This window comes from Narcine bancroftii, chromosome 8 (genome assembly GCF_036971445.1).
Source record: "Narcine bancroftii isolate sNarBan1 chromosome 8, sNarBan1.hap1, whole genome shotgun sequence".
Taxonomy (NCBI): domain Eukaryota; kingdom Metazoa; phylum Chordata; class Chondrichthyes; order Torpediniformes; family Narcinidae; genus Narcine; species Narcine bancroftii.
In genome coordinates this window covers 148,621,205-148,645,800 of record NC_091476.1, presented here as the reverse complement: position 1 = coordinate 148,645,800, position 24,596 = coordinate 148,621,205, and the positions used below count along the sequence as shown (strand labels likewise).

The 24,596-nt window shown below is 40.1% G+C and overlaps 1 protein-coding gene across 4 annotated transcripts; it reads left to right on the top strand.

Moving 5' to 3' along the window:
- Positions 1 to 1,401: 1,401 nt before the first annotated feature.
- On the top strand, positions 1,402 to 24,306 carry LOC138741354 (tRNA selenocysteine 1-associated protein 1-like). 4 transcript variants are annotated; one of them, XM_069895285.1, is made up of 9 exons: positions 1,402 to 1,623; positions 4,848 to 4,945; positions 5,947 to 6,046; positions 6,664 to 6,716; positions 8,321 to 8,452; positions 10,761 to 10,880; positions 12,421 to 12,586; positions 13,878 to 13,911; positions 23,482 to 24,306. In XM_069895285.1, exons 1-9 carry the CDS (start codon positions 1,597 to 1,599, stop codon positions 23,646 to 23,648), a joined length of 897 nt encoding a protein of 298 aa, XP_069751386.1. In that variant the 5' UTR covers positions 1,402 to 1,596; the 3' UTR covers positions 23,649 to 24,306. The 4 variants fall into 4 exon arrangements, with proteins under 4 accessions (XP_069751386.1, XP_069751385.1, XP_069751389.1 ...); XM_069895284.1 differs by having other exon boundaries at positions 6,661 to 6,716; XM_069895288.1 differs by lacking the exon at positions 23,482 to 24,306 and adding an exon at positions 20,730 to 22,254 and having other exon boundaries at positions 1,405 to 1,623.
- Positions 24,307 to 24,596: the final 290 nt, after the last annotated feature.

The following is a 24,596-nucleotide window of genomic DNA, read 5'->3' as shown; positions in this document are numbered from 1 at the left end:
GAATTTGAGTTGAGAGCTCATGTGGCAACTTGACATATCATGGGTGAGACCACTCTTAGAATATTGAGTTCAGTTCTGGTCACCTCATTATAGGAAGGGTTTGGAAGCTGTGGAGAGATTTGCTGGAATGTTGCCTTGATAGGAAACTAAGTCTGATGAGGCAGGGTTAACAGCTGGAGGTCTTACAAGATTGAGAGATATTGAGAAGGTAGATGTCCAGTGCCTCTTTCCCAGGGTGGCAGTAGTAACATCAGAGGACATCTACAAAGTGAAGAGGAATGTTTAGGGTCATTTGTCATCAGTTTTTTTAACACAGAGTTGCTAGGGTGGTAGTTTTGGATGGAGGCTGATTCTTAGGTCCATGAATGAAAGAAAAGAGGATTACAAGGTAGGAAGTTTTTTTTAGTAGGATATATAGATTGGTACAACATCAGGAGTTGAAGGGCCTGTAGTGTTCTATGATACTGGGAAACTTAAATTTATTTGATGAAGGTCAGAGAAGCTCAACATAAATATGAGTACATCACCTCTCAAACTACTCACACATCCACCCCTTCTCTACAGTGGCTGAGTCTGTGGTTCCCACATTACGAATCTTCAATTTCAAGCCAATTTTGAGTGAAGGGGGGGAGAGAGAGAGACATGAAAATCACATGAGTTGCATTTTATGAAATACTCATGTTGCAACTCGTCTTAGCATTTCCTCAGTCAATTGTCTCTTCCTAACCCAGTGGTGTTTGATTTGGGAATCAGAGGGGGAGAGGGTGAACAAATTTAAATTCATATGAGTCATTACCTCAGAGGGTCTTTTGTGGACCCAGCACACTCATGGCATTGTGAAGAAAGCTGCTTGTTGCTACCATCAGGAAAAAAGGCATGGGTGCCACAATACTCACACCACCCGGTTCCAACATCAGACTCCTCAACAAGAAACTCAGAGACTTAAGGACTCTTGCACTTTATTGACTTTTTAAAAAATCTCTGTGTTGCACATGGATTTGTTTACAAGTGTACACATCTTCTTGAGTCATTTTTTTTTGCACTACCAAAAAGTGGTAATTCTGCTTTGCAAGAAAAAAAAACTCAGGATTGTGTGATGTCATATATGTTCAGTGACAATAATTCTTAAATTTAATCTCTGAACCCCCTCTTGGGCACTACGAGACAGCCTAACCCTAACCCAATGAATTCAATCAGGGACTCATTTAAGGACTTACTTTTCCACTATTGATTTCTTTTTCCTCTCTGTATTGCAGTTTGTTTACATGTGTAAGTTGAGTGTATGTTTTTTTTGCACTACCAGTCGGTGATAATTCGAAAAGGGTTATGTGTGACTTTACTCTCCAACAACAGATCTGGAACAAGGCAGCACTTCCTGCAGCGGTTCCTCCGCTACTGCAGGTGGCGCTGTGGAGCGAGGCGGGAACGGGGTGGAAGCCGCGGGGCGGAGTCGCGGAGAGCGTCGGTGATCACCGCTCAGGCGGAAGGCGAGTCAAGCGATCGCCGCCACGCTCTGTGTCGTCTTTTCGCATCGTTGAATGTATTTTAATTCCTCCGAGATTCAGTTGAGGGCGAGGAAAGACCACGGCGAGGAGGATGTCGCGGAGCCTGTGGATGGGTGATGTGAGTGCAAGGAGGCGGGAGGGCGCCGCGTTGCCAAGGTTATTGCCGGCTGTCGCTGTTAGTCGGGGGCCGCGGGCGGCCGGGGTAGGTCCCGCCCCTTTAGCGAGTTTATCCAATCAGAGCGCGGCAAGCCGGAGAGCGCTGACCCAGCGGCCAACAGCTGGCGTAGCCTCATCCAATCACAGAGCGGCGAGCCGGAAACCACTGGCCCAGCTGCACAGCCTCTTCCTATCAGTGCGGCCAGCCGGAGAGTGCTGACCCAGATGCCAACAGCTGGCACAGCCTCATCCAATCATAGTGTGTGCTGACCCAGCTGCCAACAGCTGGTGCAGCGGCAACCAATCACAGTGCAGCCAGCCGGAGAGGGCTAACACGGCTGGCACAACCTCATCCAATAACAGTGTGGGAAGCCGGAGAGCACTGACCCGGCTGCCAATAGCTGGTGCAGCCTCATCCAATCACAGTGCGGCCAGCTGGAGAGCGCTGACCCAGTTGCCAATAGTTGGCATAGCTTCATCCCTTCACAGTGTGGCAAACAGGACTTGTAATATCCTCACCATCTGGCAGGCTCGGAGCTTTAGTGCCAGATTAGCAGATGTCCCAAACGATTAATAACCCTGTGCAGTATTGTAGTAGACCTGATTCAGGTGAAAGGGATGCGGGATGCATTACCAAGTAAGTTTACAAGAAGCAATGAGTAACTTGGAGGGTCTCAGCAGGTTAAGCAGGATCCATGGGAAGAAATACATTTCGGATCAGGATCCTTTATCAGTCTCCATAGAGGGTCGTGATTAAAAGCGTTGACTGACCATTTCTACTCATGGATTCTACCTGACTGGCTAAGTTCCTCCAGCTTGTTTGTCCAAGACTGCAGTTTTTTGTGTTTCTCAGGTGCATTTAAAGGTAGGACAGGAACCAGGGTCCTGGCAAATGATTGGGGAATGCTGGAATTGGCGTCTGGCAGAGAGATACAGCCTAGAAACAGACCCTTTGATCCACTGGGTCTACACCAACCATCAACTTGCTCCAATCCTACAGTAATCCCACTTTTGTAACATTCCCACGTTCTCATAAAATTCTCCCAGATGCTACCACTCACAGACACACTAAGGTTCACTTACAGCAGCCAACCACCCTACACACCTTTAGGATCTGGGTGGAAACCAGTATACACAGATGCTTTCCTGTTCTTTGCTCATACCTTGAAGTAAGGTTCAGGCCTGAAACATCGGTAATATATTTTTACCTCCTATGGACGCTGCAAGATTGGCTGAGTTCCTACAGCATTTCTACAATCACAGCGTCTGCAGACTTTCGTGTTTCACTCTACCTAGTGGAATTACACAAGGTGACAGGGGAACCTGCAAAACTCCATACTGATAGGTCCTGAGGTTAAGGTTGAACCCATATATTTGGTGTTTTAACACAGTGGTCTGCAGTTGAGTGGTTAACTGTAACTCTGGATAAAGTAGAGTTAAGTCAACCACTCAACTATGGGACAAAAGTGCTATAGGCCAGGCTAGGGGTAAGGATGTTAGTGAACCTGCTTGATTTCTTCCAACAGAGTGAGAAAGGTATCAGTGCCAAGTTTTTTTTTAAACTGATTTCGAGTTTTCAAATTTGTAATGGTGGTGTAATTGTTCTCTGAATAGTTAATTTAGAATGTGACCATCATGTCCTCTCTCAAAATGTATTTGAGTAGATTTTCTCACCTCATTCATCTAAGGGGTGTTAGGTAATCTACTGATTGATATTTTCCCTTAGCAAAGTACTGAAATGTTCTAACATACTACTTGTCCATGTAGTTTATGGTTGAAAGTAAAGGTTCTTAAGTAATCTATCAATTTTGCAAAATTAAAAACTCGTGGTGTAAAACATCATTAATGTAATGTATAATGGACATCTTAGATACAAGATTGTATGGACAGACAGGTGGCCACACTGAAGGGTGAGGGAAAGGCAGGCAACAATGCCTCCTGCCAAATTGATAGGAACTGGATTGAAAGTGACCACAGAGTAGAATGGTCATTTCCACCTATTGTGAGTATCATGAGCAGTTTTGGGGTCCTCATTTAAGAAAAAATGTGCTAATGTTAAAGAGGGTTTAGAAGAGGTTCACCAGGATGATTCCGAGAATGAAAGGGTTATCAGATGGGGAACAAAACATCAAAGTCTGCAGACAGTATGATTGAAGTAAAAGCACAATGCTGGAGAAACTCAGCAGTTCAAACAGTGTATTTTATTCTTCTCTTTGGCTTGGCTTCGCGGACGAAGATTTATGGAGGGGGTAAATGTCCACGTCAGCTGCAGGCACATTTGTGGCTGACAAGTCCGATGCGGGACAGGCAGACACGGTTGCAGCGATTGCAGGGGAAAATTGGTTGGTTGGGGTTGGGTGTTGGGTTATATAGCAAAGATAAAGATACATACCAATGTTTATCATCGTCATCAAGGAATCCTTGCTACGTAGAGTACACTGTTTGACTTGCTGAGTTCCTCCAACATTGTGTTTTTACTCAGATGAAAAATGTATGATGACTCTTGGCCTGTTCTCGTTGGAACTTGGGAGAATGAGCGGGATCTCACTGAAACATTTCATATGTTAAAAGGCATGGGCGGAGTAGGTGGGAGAGTTTGGGACAAGTTCAGGATTGAAGGGCGTCCACTTAGAACAGAGATATGGAGAATATTCTTTAGCCAGGGGTAGTGAATCTGTGGAATTTGTTGTCATTGGCGGTTGTGCCAAGTCCTTTGGTGTATTTTAAAGAGAAATTGATAGGTTATTGATTAGCCAGGGCACGATAGGTTATGGGAAGAAGACCAGGGAGTGGGGCATGGGTGAGAGAATGGATCAGCTCACAATTGAATGGGGTCAGACTCAAAGGGCTGAATAACTTATTTCTGATATTGTATCTTATGGTATTATAGATGCCCAAATATGTGTTGCCCACAGGATCGACAAGTGAATGAAGTTTAAGAAGGTATAGTTTAGGATGGTGATTTCTTTATTCTGGAATAATGAATGGAAACATATAAAAAGTCAAAATATTCAAAGGGAAGTTCATTCTTTCAGTCAATATCTAGCTGCATGCTTAATATTTTTAATTGGAATAGTCCATTATCAAACTTTGAATGAAATTGAAACTACTAAATATAAATGTAGGTTTTAATAATTTGTTACACACTGAAACAACTGACCTAATTGTGTATTTTTTCTTTTGCAGTTGGAAAACTATATGGATGAAAATTTTATCTCCCGGGCATTTGCCACAATGGGTGAAACTGTAACGAATGTAAAAATTATTCGTAACCGAGCGACTGGGTAAGCATATATGTGGTATTGGTGAAAAAAATTATTTCAGGCTTATGAATCTGGATTTCTGTAGGAGGGATGGAGATGCTAAGCAAACGAGCCTGCAGCTGACGTGGACATTACCCCTCCATAAATCTTCGTCCGCGAAGCCAAGCCAAAGAAGAGTGTATTCAAGGCTGAGATAAATAAATCTTTGGACCATATGGAAATCAAGGGTTATGGGAAATGGATAGGAAAATGCAATAGATGTGTGTGGGATTCCTCCCACCCTTCAAAATGTATGGGGCTGTTGGTTGATTCGGATATTTGGGTGACATAGGCTTATGGGCTAGAATGGGCTGTTACCATGCTGTATGTTTAAATTAAAAAGTTGAAGAGCAGATCTTATTGGGTGGTGAACGAGGCATGAGCGAAACCATTTGACTTACTCTGATTTCTATCCTGTATGCCCCTCAAAAGTGTAATTTTTTTCTTAGTTGGAAACTTTTCTGTGTTAGTTACCCTCCAAGCATATTCATCTTTGGACTTATTGGAGATACTTACTGAGCCAGAAGGATATTGGTTGTCTGACATGCCATCATTCAGATGAGATGTTAAGTAAAGCCGGTACTGCATTCGATGTAAAAATTTCACCGTTTATCTACTGATATCATCATTAAAATAGATTTTTAAGCTATCTGTGTAATTTATTTTTCCGGCACTTTTTGAATGAGCAGGTCGGTTGCTATTTCTTCCCATGTTGTGATAGTAAAAACATTTTGGAATGAATCATTGGCTGGGAAAGACTGGAATGACCTGGCAATTTAAAAAGACGCCGTATCTAAACAAAATCTTTCTTTCTTATCGCATGTTGTGAAAAATGACAAATTACACATAATTAATTCCTCTTGAATGTTGCAATATTTACTCCAATTTCATGCATCACATGTTAACTTACAGATGGAAACATCCGTGATTATTGTGTAAAATGTTGATTCAGGTGAACCTTTTAACTGTTCTTTTACATTCAGGACACTCGCAGGTTACTGCTTTGTGGAGTTCACAGACCAAGCTACTGCAGAACGATGTCTACTTAAGATCAATGGGAAAAAACTTCCAGGCGCTTCACCTGTAAGTATTTTGGTCAAAGTGTTAATGAAACAGATAACCATTGAGGGAAAATAGACAAATCAATTCAAAAGTAATTAGGTAATTGCCTTTTGTAGTGCTAGACTAGCAGTCTGTCAGATGTTACTACTTTAACACCTCAAGGCACCTATATTTCACAACTTTAAGACATTATACTGGTGAATAATACTTTTTTTTTGTGTGAGGCAATGAGTTTAAAAGGAACGGGAAGTATACAACTAACCAGACCTAAATTCTAGCTACACATCTACCCATGTTCCTGACATATGGTGTTCTATACCAATCCCATCTCTGGTTATACATCTATGCCACAATCCTATCTGCATCCCCGAGCCCCACTCTGGAGCCCCAGTTCTAGCCTTGCAACTAGTTTGCAATCTAGACTCCATTCCTAGCTTACATTCTGAATTTATGCATGAGCCAGTTGCAAAACCACCAATATTTTCTAAAGAAAATTGGATTTTACTGTATTAGCTTATTATAGGTTAATTTTCTGAGGCTTTAATAGCAATGGTAACCATTCCTAATTATTAGATACTATATACTGTGGCTTGCTAATTAAAATCAAATGATAACAAATTGTTTTTGTTTGCTAGCAGCCCAGAAGATTTAAGCTTAATTATGCCACTTATGGAAAGCAGCCAGATAACAGGTAATTTATTACTAAACTTTTACAGTTGTTGATATGTTCAGACACTCCATTAATTGTGCCTTTGATGGTCTTAAAACTTGCTGTCTTCTAGCCTGATTGTTCCCCTTGGTTCCTTAAATTTATCTTTGCTTCCTTAAGTCCAAGAGAGCAGATTTGAATTTATATGGGCCATGCTGATTTAATCAAGCACGATCAAGTCATGCATTCCTCTTTCCTACAAAAATCGTGCCTGAATGAAAAGCTACCCCAGTTTCTTTTCTCCTCTCGTCTATTTAAGCTCACTTCTCCATTCTTTCCATGCCATCAAGCACATGCAAGTTTTCATGGACTGTTATGTCATTAATAGTTAAGTTATCTGTATATTTGGACTCGAGTCCACGCTGCTGAAGATCCAGCTGCGCTGGATGGGTCACGTCTCCAGAATGGAGGACCATCGCCTTCCCAAGATCGTATTATATGGCGAGCTCTCCACTGGCCACCGTGACAGAGGTGCACCAAAGAAAAGGTACAAGGACTGCCTAAAGAAATCTCTTGGTGCCTGCCACATTGACCACCGCCAGTGGGCTGATAACGCCTCAAACCGTGCATCTTGGCGCCTCACAGTTTGGCGGGCAGCAGCCTCCTTTGAAGAAGACCGCAGAGCCCACCTCACTGACAAAAGGCAAAGGAGGAAAAACCCAACACCCAACCCCAACCAACCAATTTTCCCTTGCAACCGCTGCAATCGTGTCTGCCTGTCCCGCATCGGACTGGTCAGCCACAAACGAGCCTGCAGCTGACGTGGACTTTTTACCCCCTCCATAAATCTTCGTCCGCGAAGCCAAGCCAAAGAAGATCTGTATATTTATTCCCTGCTATCTTTTACTGTGAAATATCTTCCTTGTTCAGTTTCCTTTATTTGAAGGATACTGACCTCCATATCAGATCAGACGTCATCAAATCCTCCTTTTAAAAATACACTCACCACTCTTCTTATAAACACCCATGCCCGTTTCCCTTTTTTCTCCAAAGGTGTTGAATGCATTTTTATCCCCTCATGTACCTGATACACCATGTTTAATATTTTTTCTTATCTGGTTTTATCCTCACCCACAGAGATAGCTGTGAAGAAATTTATAAACGACATCCTTAAAGTATGTAGTCATGGTTCATTCTTCTTGACGAGTCCGTGATCTTTGAAGTGAATAAGTGTCCTTTCATTTTTCTGTATTGTTGTTTAGTTGATTGGGAATGCTGTGTGCTTCCATCCCTTAGTATACAATCATGGCCAAGTAAAATCCAGCAATGGCTATTCTTCTTGTTCTTATACAATTTCCTCTTAAAGTCAACCAGGAATCCATTCCTGTTTCTCCTCTACATTGTGCTTGGTGATATCATTCATTAATGTAATATTAGATTATACAAGAATTTTGATAACACTATTATAGCTCTTTTGACATCTTTACTATCTCTGTGTTTTAAGAGGTTATGAAAACAAACAGGAGTAGGCCCTTCAGCCTGTCAGGTGTGCTATGTCATTTAACAAGATTGTGATTACATATTTTCATTTTTTTTAAAAAGTTTTAATGCTTGAGTGTTGATGTTTTTCATATCCTTTTCTCTAGTCCTGAATACTCATTGTTTGTTGGAGATTTAACACCAGAAGTGGATGATGGAATGCTTTACGAGTTTTTTGTTGAAAAGTATCCCACATGTAGAGGAGGAAAAGTGGTACTGGACAATCTGGGAAACTCCAAGTATGTCATTAGTTACAGCTTCTTATTACCATTAAGTTCAATTTTTTTTTGTGTTAGAATTCTCTTTACACCATCTATATTCTAGAAGTGGGCACGGAGCGGGGTGGCACAGTTGACATAACAGTTAGCGCAATGCCTTTACAGCGCCAGTGATCGAGACTGATGTTCGATCCCGTGCTGTAAGGAGTTGGTACGTTCTCCCTATGTCTGCTTGGGTTTTCCCTGGAGGCTCCGGTTTCCTTCCACTGTTTATAACGTACCAGGGTTGTAAGTAAATTGGGTGGCACAGGCTCGTGGGCCAAAATGGCCCATTACTGTGCTGTATGTCTAAATTTAAAAATTTTTAAAAATTAATAATGGTCAATAGCTTTTGTTGTAATATCTTAATGCCAAATAAGTTACATGCACGATAGTGTTTGAATGGAGCAGCACGATGTATTGGTGCTATCGACAGTGTGCCACAGATAAGTTGGCCCTCACAGTTCATCATACCAACCACTAGTCATTAACCAGCGTCAAAGGACATCATTTTGCTTCAGGTAGTGCGGCAGTCTTGCATCTCAAGTCTTCAGTCCTCCCTTATTCCTGTCCAGAGTTCATATGTTCTTCCTGTGACCACGTGGTTTTCCTCTGGGAGCTCTGTTTCCACCTACATTCCAAAGATATGCTGGTTGTAAGGTTAATTGGCTACTGTGAATTAATCCTCAAGTTTATGCAGGCAGAATCAGGAATGATGATAGGTATATGTGAGATAATTACCAGGGATATAAATTGGGCAATGGGATGGATTTTAGAGCTGGCATAGATTCGGTGGGACAAATGGCCTCCTGTGACACATGGGGATTCATGAAATAGTTGCCAGAATATGTCTTTCAATGAGATCAAGAGACAAAATGGAAAAAATTCTGGTTACTTTTCCTTTTTAGTTGTGGACAATCTACAATCAGGTTTGAAGTAGGCCTGCAATCCACTTTGTGGCCATTCAGCCCATCAGTTCCATGCTAGTTTTCAAGTCCCATTCCATGTCCTTTTTTTCTCATAATCCTCAAACCTATTCTTCTTTTGATTCTTTTGCCAAATATCCACAGAAATGAATGTTTAACTGGTACCAGTTAACTTCCCAGCCCATATTTGGGTTGCAGCAGAAGCCAACATGTTCATGGGGAAAACCCCATTTATGGATCCCTGAAACTTGAGGAACAACACTAACAATTCCATTGCTGTGACTCCTTTTTTTTTCCAAATAACAGTGATCATCCATGCAAAATTAGGATTATCCCACCTTTTTCAAAATAAGCCGTTTTAAAATAGTTGTAGGTGGTATGGGTGATATAGAAGGTAGTACCCACTGCAGAAAATCCATAGATGTTCAACATCATAAATAAAAACAAAAAATTGTGAAAATACACATAGATCTGACAACCCCTGGAGAAAGAAACAAAATTAATGTTTCAGGATAATCTTTAATGAGAATTTTACTTTTTCTTCCCATTCTATTTGCACTATTTGCATTGGTAGAACTAACACACTCACAGAACTCTTGTTTTACAACTGAGTGTAATAATTTTAAATGAAGGACAATATAAGATTGTATTTAATTCTACATGGATCTATAATCCAACACCTGTCTTTGGTGAGTTGATTGCAAACCTGAGAAAACCTTGGGCTGAAATTATTGAATGGGTTGTTTGTTGCATGGAACGTGCTGGGGTGTGAAGTTAAATCAAATGTTCATTACTTGCACAAAGTTCTTCTGTGTGCACTATGCTTGAGAGAATATTGAAACAAGCCTTAACTGGAAGGTTGAAGACTGGTTTAGCCTTGGTTAAATGGCTTCATTTTGGGCCTTGCCAGATTAGGATACAGTATGTCCATCTTCAGATAGTAGTTGCCTTAATTAATATTATGTTGAGGCTTTTCACCCCAAACTACCCAATCATCCTTTCACTGTTGACAGTCTTCGTTTGTCTTCGCGGCACCTCTTACTTCATTGTCTCCTCAACTTGCCCTTGGCCAAATGATCTTCAGTTTCCTATTTTGTCCACTGATCCTCTTTGTGCCATCCACCTCCCTGTGCCATCTCTGTGACTACCCTTTGACCCATCTTCCTCCCCTTCATCCATATGCTCCTGCCCCTAATTCACTTCCTGAGTAATGGAGGAGAAATGCTCTACATTATTAAGTACATTGCTTTGGATTGCATGGTAAGATATTAGAGGCCCTCCAGTTATCCAATCCAGAAGCTGCCACACCCTGTTGTAAATAATCACATTAGAGATAAAATGCATTTTTCTTCCAATTTTTATAGAGGCTATGGCTTTGTGAAGTTCTCAGATGAAAATGAACAGAAACGAGCACTTTCTGAGTGTCAAGGTGTGATTGGCATCGGAGGAAAGGCTTTAAGGCTAAGTGTGGCAATACCAAAAACGTAAGCAACATTGGAGAACCACAAAGGTTGGGTGTTGCACTTTCTACACTATCTTTCTGAACCTTTTATCTACACCACTGCATTTAATACTGTCCTCCTTTAGAAATGTTTTGCATTGTCCACAAGAAGTTAAATATGCATTAGATTAATATCATTGTGCCACTGAAATATATCAGTGCTTCTAAAGGTCCTTCTGCAATGATTAGTTTTAGCGAAGTAGTTAGAAGCTGTTGTTACGAGCCCAGAGGACCCCAAAACCCAGCAGCAATAGATATTCACCAAGACAAACGGTTACTGAAACAAAAGTTGCTTTTAATTATCTTTAAACATGAAAACAGGATCGCACTTTAACTTATCACTATTAACTAACCTAACAACCCCTTGTAATTCTAAGCGCACGTAATGTGTATGTAAGTTCAAAAAAGTTATTTGATTCACAGTTCAATCTCACTTCTCATTCCTCCAAGTTTACTGGTTGCAGGCAATTCTTATACTGTGCACAAAATTTAACATTTACGAATTTCACCAAGCTTTGTTGTTTGAAAGGTTACCACTCAGGAAGGTTCTTGTCAGTTTTCAGAGAGAGATTTGTTGTTTCTGGACACAAGCTGATCCCCTTTAATCAGCCACATCAGTGTTTTGCCTAAGAAACTTGCACCATCAGGGTTTCCAAATGATAACCTCTTTTAGGTCACTACAGAGTTCCTTTTTGTTTCTTTTATTTCAAGTGAAACATTAGGCAGCCAATCCTCTCCTCTTGCATGAACCCAAGGGCTTTGACTAGGATGAACTGAGCACTCACAACCAGTCTTCCAAATGGGGTTTTTCCACAAGCTTTCCAGCTTGTCCTATCCCAGTCCCAGCTGCTTCTGCTGTCTGTAGCACTGCAGAACTGATCTCTCACAGAGAAAAAGCCTGTTTGACTCTCTGCTTGCAAAACCACATGTCCCTCTTAGAACAGCAAGCTACACTCCAGACAGTCTGTGGCTCTGAACTACTCCTCCGATCTCTTTCATCTGTTGCTTTTCAAAACAACAATCCATTAGTGAAGTCTCTTGGGCACTCTTTAAAGTTTTTGCAAAGGCCCCCATGGAGCCTCCTTGTCTAGCTTGAGCAGAGCTCCAGTATTTTAAATGAGATCTGTTTTGAAGTGTTTGTTTGTGGCCTACACTAGAAAACCTGCCCCAATTTATCTCCTAAACTGTGAAGAATACTTTAGGATTGTGAATTATCCAGAACCCTTTGTATCTGTGCGTGATAACAGTTGAGGCTCTGTAAATAACGCATTTCACAGAAGTATGCTTCAGTGTATATTTAATTAGTAAAATATATCCATGTTCTAGAGCCAATAATTATAGTCAGCACTGAGCTAAAAAGAACTGTTTGCTGTAGTGTCTATATTTAACTGTACTTATAATTTTACTAATTAGTACATATAGTCAACAATAAAATACTAGGTCTCAATTTTTTTTTAGCATATACTCTATAATTTTGTAACTTTTACCATTATGTAACAAGTAAAATTACTTTTAACTTTCAGAAATCGTGCAGTGAAGCTACCAGACTACAGCCAGGCATATGCCTATAACTACAGCCAGTATTACCAACCATACCAGAATTATTATACCCATTGGGGATATGATCAGTACACTGGCAGTTACAGCTACAGCTACCAACAATATGGTTATACACCAAGTACCATGCAGGTAAAATTATCAAAAGCTGGAGAACTAGAATATCACCTCCAGGGCCACAATATGTCACATAGAACAAAAATATTTCATTTCTGAATATCTCCTAAACAGCGAATTTTGTTGACAATTGCATAGGCCCTCTACTTTCCTTTTTTTTGTTATTGCTATGAGTGATTTTGGTTTTGCTACCTCCCAATCTCCTGCATTCGTTTATAGTAGGCAACTATAAAGAATTAATAAAGTTATATTAGTTTGATTTTAATGTTTAGTTTGGAGGTTATTCAACAATTTGGAGGCCACTTGACTAATTAAAGTGAATGAAGAACCAGATGGTAATGGTAAACAATGCAAGGGAATTTTCAATCCACTTTAATGGGAAGAGCAGAAAAAGTCGAATATTATTTTTGATGGTATTACACTAATGAATGCTGGTGATCATAGAGATGTGGGCTACATGTACCAAAAACAGCAATTAGCATAGGTTTAGCATTTAATTAGAAAGGCAAGTTAAATGCTGGCCTTTTAGAGGTTAGAATAGGAGAAGGGAAGACTACCTACAGCATTGAAATATTATTGAAATATGAGGTAGCTTGAAAAGGGAAACGTATTTCACAGTGGGAAATCTATGACTAAACAATATCGTTTCAGGATAAAGGGATGCCCATTTAAAATTGAGTTGCAGTGTTATTTCACTAGAAGATTATGAGTCTTTGAATTTCTCTCCCCCAGAAGCATTGAGGCTGTCAGATTTTTGGATTATAGGGAATCGAAAAAAAAGGCAAAATTCCTCTGCTGCAGGACATATGCTCTAAATATTTTTAGCACTACTGGTAGTTCAATTGTTATTATTTGTCATTTATTTTAATTCCTGAATTAGTTAATTGATTAATTTGCTCTTATTCCAATTGGAACTGTGTCCAGATCATTAGTCTGGATCATTAGTTCTTTACATATCCTTTATACTACTCTATCCATTGTTCCACTGCCCTCTTGATGTTTTCTTGAAGTTTTAAAACTGCACAGCGCTTGATTACTAAACTTGGCCTTGCTTCAAAGCATTGCTTCCACTCATTTCTGTTACGTCAACTTCTCCCAACTGTCAACAAAGTAATTCAGTGTGTTGCTTTTATTACTGTTAATAATTTCACATGGTTCATAGTGACCATTGATACGATCTTCTAAAACCGAGTTTGTGTGGGAAGGTGGCAAACAGACAAAATAACAAGAAGTATGTTAGGTTAATGAGAGGACCAGGAGTATGTTGGGATATGTAGATTTGAAACAAAATACTTACTATTTACAGACTTATGAAGAATTTGGAGATGATGCTCTTGAAGGTAAGATCAATATTTCTTTTCCGTGTCCAATTTAATTGTAATCAAAGTTGGTTTGATGATATTTTTAATTGAGCTCAGTTTACAATAAGAAAACATGCAAAAGTTATTATAGTCCTGAAGAATAAAAAATAATAAATTCATTGAGCAAAAGCAGCCCATGGGAAAGCTTCCCACTTGGGATATCTTAAATTTAAATTTACACATACAGCTCGGTAACAGGCCGTTTCGGCCCACGAGCCCATGCTGCCCAATTACACCTGATTAACCTACAACCCCAGTACATGGGAGGAAACCAGAGCCCCAGGGAAAATCCATGCAGACACGAAGAGAATGTACAAACTCTTTACAGACAGCACGGGATTCAAACCTCGGTCACTGGCATTGAAACGGCGTTGCACTAACTGCTACACCAACCCTACCGTTCAAATATCTTGTTTCTGGCTCCATTTTTTTTTCTTTATTTCATGTTCTTTGAGGAAAAAAAATCTATAATTTCATCACAAAAGGAGTCCATTTCTCATTTCATATCTATTCGACATTTCAAATTAGAACAGTCCATTCATTCTTTTGACTTTCATTTTCTTAATTTCTTCATTTATTCAGTTTGCTCTCATATTATGTTTCAAATTCACCTATGGTTGATTTGATAATGCATTCCATACCCCCATTAATGTTGTTGCTGCTTTAAGCCATTACAAATAGTACCTTAAATACACTGACCCAGATTTTCCTGGAGATTTTGCCTCTATGATGTACTTTATAAAAGTGCAAAACAAAGAGAAAATTATGGAGTAAGTGATATACCATATGGTCCCTTTAAACCACTTCATTGCTTCCCATGTCTGTATGTTCATTATTACACTCCTCCCCCAGTTAAAATCAATGACAACTGTTATTCTCAGAACCAAGTTACTTTTATGTCAGTCCCTTACTGATTTAAAAGTATTATTTTAGTGACTTGTTTGCTCGATACTTAAGCTTATTTGTTTAGTTCGCAATACAAAAAAGATCTTGTGTGGTGGCGCTATAGATAGACTACAACTCCCAGAAGTCTAGCAAACCGGCAGAGGACATCATAACGTCATGATGTGGCGCACATGGTTCAGTGTTTTAAAAGAATATGCACGATTTCACCTTAGGAAGATCGAGGTGGACACGACTTGCTATTATCACCTTGCCAGTGCCTTGGACCAAGCCACTGCCAAGCGAGTCGTGACGTCCTGAACGATCCACTGGAACCTGCAGAGTATAACACTCTAAAAGCGCTGTGCTGCGAATTTACAGCATGACCCACAGAGAGAGGGCCGCCAGACTGTTACACATGGAGGAGTTGGGTGACCACACCCCATCCGAAATAATGGGCGACATGCTGTGCCTGGCACCCAGCTAACGGCCAGATATGTTATTCAAACTGCTCTTCCTGGAGAGGATGCCAGAAGACATTACACTCTTATTGCAGAGTTCTTTTGAAGACCCTAGACAGTAGCTGCAGAGGCAGATGTCCTGAGGCTAGCAAATAAAATACACCAAAAGGTCTTTGGACAATGCTAAAGCATCACAGCTGTCTGCACCCAGCACCTCCATTGTTGACACTACTTCCCAAGTCAACAGTCTCAACACACCAACTCCTATAATGAGGCAACGTCTCAAGTTAGGCAGACAGCCTCTCGACACTTCCACCTGTTACTTTTACCTCCGGTGTTGGGCAGTCAATGTTGGTAGGTGCCTGCCACCCTGTGCGTTCTCAGGAAACACCCTGGCTGTGATGGTTGCTGAAAATCTACAAGCCTTCTACATGTTTAGGATCAGTTATCCCAACGTAAATTTTTGGTTGACGCAGGATTAGAGGTAGTGATTTTCCACTAATTGGTTTCGATACACATTATCCTACCCCTAACCTCCAACTCACCGCAGTCAATAGTTCCAACATACCCACATATGGCATCAAAAAAATGAATGTTCAGTTCGAGGGGAACATTTACACGTGGTCTTTTATTTATAGCAACAGTGTCACGATCGGTATTCAGGGCCAATTTCCTTCGAGCTCATTCGTTCATGGTGGATTTAAAAGGGTGTCGGCTGGTGGATATACCACCTTTCAAACTATTTACCTGGCAGAATCGCATGTTCCTGCGCTATGTCTTTTATCCCTGAAAAAGACTGTTGATAAGTTCTCCAGACTTGTAGAAGAGTTTCCCGAAATTACAATTCTGCAGTTTTCGACCCCCATCGCGAAACATGGAGTAACTCTCCATATTTCTACCAAGGGCTCTCCCATTCATGCTAAGACATGTCGCTTGCCTCCAGAGAAATTGCAGTTAGCTAAACAAGAATTCCCCAAAATGTTGGGGCAAATTCACATGTCCAACAGTCCATTGGCATCTCCATTACATTTAGTCCAAAAATGCACCAGAGGGTGGAGACCTTGTGGAGAATATAGAAGACTCAACAACGCCACTGTACAGGATCACTACCCTATTCCCCATATTTGAGATTTTTCAGTGAAACTGCATGGTCCGAAAATCATATCAAAAGTGGGCTTGGTGCGCAGATATCACCAGGTACCATTGGAACCAGACGACATCCTGAAAACGGCAATAATTACCCCTTTCGGATTGTTTAAATTTTTATGTGTGCTTTTGGGTTAAAAAATGCAGCTTAGACCTTTCAGTGAGTTATGGATGCAGTAGGGCGTGGCATGGCCAACGTCTTCATTTATCTATACGACATATTAATCGCCAGCAAAACTAAAGAAGAGCACATGGAACATCTGCCTACACTCTTTAGTCATATGCAAGAATTTGGACTGACCATCAATCCAGAAAAATGTGTTTTGGGACAACAGTCATTAGAATTCCTGGGGCATACAATTAACGACAAGATCGTGGTTCTATTGCCTTCCAAGATCGATGCCATTACTGAATATTCCAGATCAAACTCTGTCAAAGATCTGCGAGAGTTCTTGGGCATAGTTAATTTTTATTGTGCAGCAACTCATGTTATGAAGCCTCTGTTCAATCTGCTGTCTGCCAAATCTATTCATTGGACAGATGAAATGCTTTCAAGCAACCATGCTCAGTTATCCAGTTCTAAACGCAGCCACTGCCCTTTCAACAGACGTATCTGATGTGGCCATAGGGGCTGCTCTGCAGCAGTATTTCAATGGGCAATGGAAGACATTGGCATTCTTTAGCCGCCACATCTGTGAAGCTGAGAAAAAATACTGCATCTTTGAAAAAGGGCTCCTAACCATATATTTGTCCATCACTTCCATTACTTTTTGGAAGGCAGACGCTTCACCACATTCACAGACCATAAACCCTTGACCTTCGCATTTTTGAAGGCCCTGGTCAGCTCAACAACAGCGGCAGTTATCCTTCATTTTGGAATTCTCTGTCAGAATAATTTTTGGAAAAGACAATGTAGTGGCTGATGCACTTTCCCATTCAGTTGCGCTCGAGATGTAAGCTATGGACCAAGCACAAGATGGTGAGATGGAGTGATGTGCAAATCGATGCTGACAGCAAGCTGCTCTTTTGCGATGTGTCAACAAGACATCTACAGCCAGTGGTTCCAGCTTTGTGGAGATGTCACATATTTGATTCTGTCCATGATCTTTCTCATCCAAGCATCAGATCGACCGTTTGTCTGATTTCAGACAAATTTGTTTGGCATGATCTGAAGAAAGGCGTCATGCAAATGGCCAGATCTTGTATGGCTTGTCAAAAAGTCAAAATCCATGCACTGCTACAATCCTTCCCACCCGTAACGCGCCGTTTCGACCGTGTCCATTTGGTCATTGTGGGACCAATTCCAGTTTCACAAGGCTAGCACTATATCTTCACAGTGATCAATAGGTTTAATTGATGGCTTGAGGCAGTCTTCATGGCGGATGCTTCTACGGATTCTTGTGCACGAGTATTCCTTAATTCCTGGGTGGCTCACTTCGGCTTTCTGGCACACATCACTTCTGACAAAGGACCTCAATTTACATCTTTGTTATGGATGGTCCTAACTGGGTAGACAAATTTTCATGGGTATTGCTCGGCATTAGGACAATTCCAAAAGAAGACCTTCACACTTCATCTCTGAGCTTTTGGTGGTTCCAGGAAAATTCATTCCACACAGATCCAGTAAAGATAAAGTTCCCAAAGAGCTGCCAAACATACCAAGGGATACCATAGGCAAATTATCCCTGTATCACCAGCATCATATGACAAACATGTTTCTTTTGTACCACATGAACTGAAGGACTGTGAATATGTGTTCGTACGTAGACAGCCCTTGCAGGCGCCATACAAGGGACCATACAGGATGATAAGATGAGCGAGGTCAACCTGCATCTTGGACATTGATGGGCAGTCTGACTTTCACAATTGACAGGCTCAAATCTGCCCATGTTGACAAAGCTGCCCCTATTCAACAGCCAGCAGTCCGACAAAGGGGTTGACCTCCCAAAAATCTGCAGGTTCTTTGGAGGGGGGTTGTGTAGCGGTGCTATAGATAAATTACAACTCCCAGAAGTCTAGCGAACCAGCATGGGACGTCATTACGTGGCCTGCACCTGGTTCAATGTTTTAAAAGAATCTGCATGTGACTCGAGTAGCGAGTTCTGATTTACCTGCAACTGTGTGTGTAGTTATTTTGTGTTTTCAGTGGCTACACTCAAATATTTTGGAATATCCATTTATTATTATATATGATAAAGTTGTTTTTAATCAAGTAAGAGATCTATTTTTAAATATAAATGAATTAGTATGAAGGCAAAGAAATTATGGCAATATGTCTTCCTACTTCTAGAAACATAACATCTTTGTTTCCTGATACCTGGTAACTATACTAAGCAAATAGAAGCTAATAACTTTGAATGATGGAATTATTTTAAAACAAATTGACTTTGTGTGCATTACATGTTTGGTTCTTATCCCAGTGAAATATTCTGTCAGTCTCATGCAACCTGAATCTTGGCTTGGTGGTCTTGCCAATCGGCTCGCTGTCAGTTATCTCACTGCCAACATTTAAGTAAAATCTTATGTGCCAGTTGACTAGAATCAATATCAATTCTTATACACCTGCAGAATTGCATTGATTTTGAGGATTCAAAGCAGTAATGTTCAAAGGAATTGTTTAAAAAAAATTCTTAATAAGACAAAAGTTGTCTTATTAATTCCTGGCTCTCATGACAGGATCATTTATAGGAAACATTATCCCCAATGTACAAATAAATTTCCTAGTATGTGACAAGGTTTTGGTCATTTTTTATGGTGGTTGCAGATAATAATTGTTAGATGTTGGGTACATACTAATTAAGGAAAATATGCAGGAAGTTGTCATCTGAAAGTTTGTGTTCAAATATGAGATTTAAGTTGTACAAATTTACTGAGCTTACTTTTGCAGTAAGTTAAGAATTACTATCTCATTTTTGAAATATGTTCAAGCACCCACTGATAGAAAATTGATTTTCACAATATTAAGCATAACTTTATAAGGAGTTGGAATATTCTGTTTGTTTTCCTTTAGATTTCATGATTCTATTGTGACTCCTGAATATTTACACATGCAGGTATCAGTAATGGGGCAGTTTAATTACAGGATTGTTGTGCAATCTACATTATGGCTCTTTAGACTGTGACAGTGGGATTTTTCAGAGTCCCCTCATTCCATGATGTGACTGAAAGTTTTTATAAAGAAGTGCCTTTAGCCATTCCTTTTATTCAATTTATTTATTGTCATGTATAAAAACAGCGTAACATCACACGGAATTTGTTTTTGTTTGCCATAAGGCAGACACATGCACCATCGGCAGAAATTGCCTGAAGCCTCTCTTACTGTCAGAGAAAGAGAAGCCAAAGTGAGTCCCCTCAGAGACACTGTGTGTCTGTGGATTCACCTTGAGCACTTTAGCAGACCCCGCAGCCAACTCATAGTTCAGTCCAAACCATCTGCAGCAATTGAATCCGTTGGAACTTATCAGCTGTACAATCTCCAACTTTTTAACACAAATTCAATGCCCTTTATTTACTTGTAGTTCTTTTCTGATCTTTTGTTTCTTCTGAGGTGAGAGCAGACCATAGGAACTGATTGGGAAAGAATGATAATTCTAACATGTGTAAAGAGGAATCCGTAAATGACATGAGGAGTGAAATACAAAATAGAGGGTGTGTGCACAGATTTTGGGAGGAGGGAAAGAGAATGGTGAGACTTGATTTATTTGTATTTAAGTAATGTAGTGGCTAACAAACACCATAGTTTAAAATCTATAGACCTGCTGTCTCAGCTTCAGAGACCTGGGTTTAATTCTGACTTCAGGTGCTATCTGTGTGAAGTTTGCATGTTCTTCCTGTGACTGCATGGGTTTGCTCCCAAAATACAAAGATGTGAGGTTGGTAGGTTAACTGGCTGTTGTAAATGGCCCCTTTTGAGGAGAGCAGTAAAATCTGGGAGAAATTGATGAAAATATGGGGAAAATGGAAAAAATGTAGTATGAGAGTAAATGGGTAGTTGAGGATTAGCATAGTCTCAGCAGGCTTGATTCTATATCTAGATGTCGCCAAAACCTTTTATAGAGTCAAATAATTTTGCAGTATGGAAAGAGGCCTTTTGGCCCATCTTGTCCATGCCGAGCAAGCTAATCCCCCATGTTCCTCTTACCCTTTCTTATCCATGGACTTGTCTAAAATGTCTTTTAAGCATTTCCACATCTTCACCAACTTATTTTGCTATTAAATTATGAAGTTTCTCTTACTTGGATTATCACAAAAGTTCTCCATTGTGTTATTTGTTTACTGAAGTGTAACTATCATAATGCCACGTTCCAGATCCAGTTCCCAACGTAGATGTTGAAGAAGCCAATGCACAATTCATGGAACAGAGTGAGGAATTCTACGATGCCCTGATGAATTGCCATTGGCAGCCATTGGACAGTGTCGCATCTGAAATTCCTGCCTCAGCCATGGCCTAGCAGATTAATATCATGACTACAAAACTATAAAAATTCCAGATAATCAATGGGGAGTTTTTCACTCATGATATTCTGTTATTCTGGATGTGGCATAATTCTTGATTAATATGGTTCGAACTGTGACAAAACAGATATAACAAATGCTGCATCATCTTGTTACAATTTTGTCCAGGATTTTAAGCAAACAATCATTTCAAGGCAGATGCTATTTTTAAGAAAATGGATCTCTTTCCCAAAATGTAAAAGTTAGGGCTGTCCAAATAGTTAATTCATAGATTTGAAATGTTTTAAAATGTGATTATAAGTAGGAGTAGATCAGATTGAAATGTTAAGTGGTGTTCTCCTCACACAGAGTAGAGGTTCATAGCATTATATGGATCATGCCACTGGAGAGTGCCTTTGGAATTTCTTTTTTTTTTTGCTTAGGTTCTTCGTTTTAAGCAATATTGAGTTGTAAATCTAAGCAATTCAAATGCCCACAGTTACAAAGATTCCCTACATAAGTTCTGTATTTTTGCTAAAAGTATGGCATTCGTCTATTCAAGTTTTACAATATTACTATTTGCATTTACAGTCTGATAGAGTACTGGTTTATCCACCACATCTTTTTGTGTCTGTTTGTTTATGTCATTAATTTTGATATTGCTAATCCTTTGGGTTTTTTTAATGTTAGTACAGTTACACCAAAAAAATCCTGTACTATTCAAAGGTTCATAATGCTGAATGATAACACCTTTTTAGCTGGCCAGAGGTAGCTAAAAAGGTGTTATCATTCAGCATTATGAACCTTTGAACAATACAGTATTTTTTTGTGTTATTAAGATGATTAAAATTGAGGACAAAATAGAAGTTGTGATCAAAGTGAGTGTAGGACATTGGTACTGGTATAAGTTTGTCAAAACATCTACCTCCTATACACAGTTGTGAGATTACAAATGTTGAGGCACAGAGTCAGATTTGCTTCCAGTTTTGAGAAATGCATACAGGAGACTACATTTTTTTTGGTGGAAAAGAGAAACAATTCACCTCAGCTAAGATTACAAATAAAATGATAAGGAAAAGAAGAAGATTAATGAAAAATATTTTAATTCTGCTCCTGCGCCTCTCCGTGTTTTATTTGGGTATTTTTCCCACTTGTCTCTATGAGCTGGTTGCATTTTCACTACTGAGTAGGACTCTGCAATTGTAAATTAATAAAAAAAGGATATGGCAAAGTGGGAACTACAGAAAATCTGACAGGCCATTAAGTCCTGAAAGCAAATGTTGATGTTTACATTTTCCTAGTTATGCCATTGTTAAATTTCTAATTTTATGATATCCAGAAGCTTATAAAAGCTTATTTATTTTGTAAAATAAAATAAAGGCATTTTAAATAAAAGTTATGAATATTATGAGCATTATTTATATTGAGTTCTTCACTGCATGTTGCAAATTTATTGAACTTGATTACGGCCCAAGATCTCCATGGGAAGCTTAATTGCTCTGTTATAGCTCACATTTTCATTAATGATGCACAGGTCATGAATTGAAGCATAATATACAGACTGGAGTTTAATATACAGATATATTACAATATGATTTTCATGGTAATTTTCATATGGGACACTTTTACAGGTGTCCCATATGAAGAACAAATCAATCATGTCTTTGAAATGTTTTCAGGCCAAATAAGTGACTAATTAAAATTAGTTTCAGCAGTTTAAAAACTGAAAAAATAAATCAGAGCAGAGCCATGAATAAAATTCAGTGTTGCGGTTATGCTTCGTGACTGCAGCCTCTTGTGGCTTTCAGAGATACCCCAATATGTTTCCCATTGTCAAGACGTTAAATGACCAGCAATAGCGATCGCGCTCCCACAATCCTGCATATTGCTGCACATGAACTCAGTTTATGAAAAAACTTCTCCCTATCCCCAGGAGAATCTCAACACAGTTTAATAACCACTCCCCCCACAACTACCACCCCCAACTCCTCCTCCCCACCCCTACCCTCCCTTCCTGAAAGTCTCTCGCAAGGTATCTTCAACGTGGTACAGTGCAGTAATTCAAAGTGCATCACCACAGTAAGCTTCGCTTGGATGGAAAGCCCCCATATTCAGCAAAGTCTGTGCCATACACCTTGCGCCGTGTTCATCCAACTCAACCCTACCGCAGTCTCAGCAATGGTTTGATAGCTGACAGATGTCAGTCAACGTCTTTATAGTTACACAATGATACATAAATACAAGTGAAAATATGGCAACCTCACAATATTTACTCTGTCATCACAATGAAAATTGTAAACTAGTGAGTTTCAATTGTTATTGAATTATTAGATATACATCTTTTAACTGGAGTCAAATACTACTCTGCAACATCCTAACTTATTAGCATATTGCATATCTTAATATTTTAAATAATTGGACCTTATGAATTATGCATCACCAACTATGCCAACGAAATGTCCATCATACTTTATCTCTCCCTGATTAACCAGTCCCCGTCTGGCCCCCGTCAAACCCCTCCCACCCTGTCCTCATTTTACTGGCAATCTCCCCACTGCACATTCAGTTTTGATGAAGCATTGTCAACCCCACCCATTGACAATTCTTTTTATCCTTCATGAAAAAGGTTTTTCAGACTACCTTCAACTACCAGGCCATCATCAAGCAGAAATCAGCACAGAATGTCCCCCAGACACTGAGAAACAAGGACTCGATGGACATATTTGGGTGGTTCCTGGCGCAGACAGTCCTGGTCATCTGGAAGAATGCCTCATCACTGGTGCTCACAAATAAGCACCAGGATTGACCTGGGTGGCGGTGAGAGGAGCCTTCCCTGTCGGATTCTTCCTGTATAATAGGAATATCACCTACATCTCGCATTGTCCCTGAATCAACTGTGGTGGAGCGGAGACAGTTGCCCATCTCCTTGCACAATGCAGATTCACAAAGAGTCTGGAAAAAGGATACAAGTATCCTGTCATGGTTTATCTCCAGCAGCAGGGTGACAGAGAACTCTGATTTATGGGCTTTTTCCAGGGTCTCACACATAGACATCCAGAATTACTGGAAGACCCTCAACTCGGTGAAATTCTGATTCTAAGCATTTTGGGATGTTAAACCAAGGCAAGACCAGTGAATGGTAGGACCTGGAGGGGGTGGGGAGGTATTCTCAGAGAAACAAAAGAGAAAGACATGCAGGGGTATGTGTGTATTGTTCCCTAAAAGTAGCAATGCAGGGAGACAGGGTATTGAACAAGGCAGATGTAAATTCCAAAATTCTGTAGACACCACGTCTGAAGTAAAAACACAAACTGCAGGAGAAGCTCAGCAGCTAAAACAGTGTCCTTTATATAGCAATGGCAAAGATACAGAACTGACGTTTCGGGTTAGAGCCCTTCATCAAGGAATGAGAAAATGCTGGCAAGTGTCTGAACAAAAGAGTAGGAGGGGTAAAGGGGGGTGGCAAAGGCAGGAGATGTTAGGTGGAGAAAGAAGGGCAGGGACAGCAGCAATGAGGGGGGAAGAGGGGATGGTATAGCTATTTGAGAGAACTAGAAGGACAGGAAAGGGGAGGGGGAAGAAAAGACAAGCAGGTTTAGTGGAAAGTAGTAAAGTCAATGTTCATGCCATGTGACTGGAGGATGCCAAGTCGGAAAGGTGTTGTTCCTTCAACAAGGCAGATGGCATGCTTCCCTTCATTGGCTGTTAAGATTTCACGATATAATTGGTTAGGCTCTACTA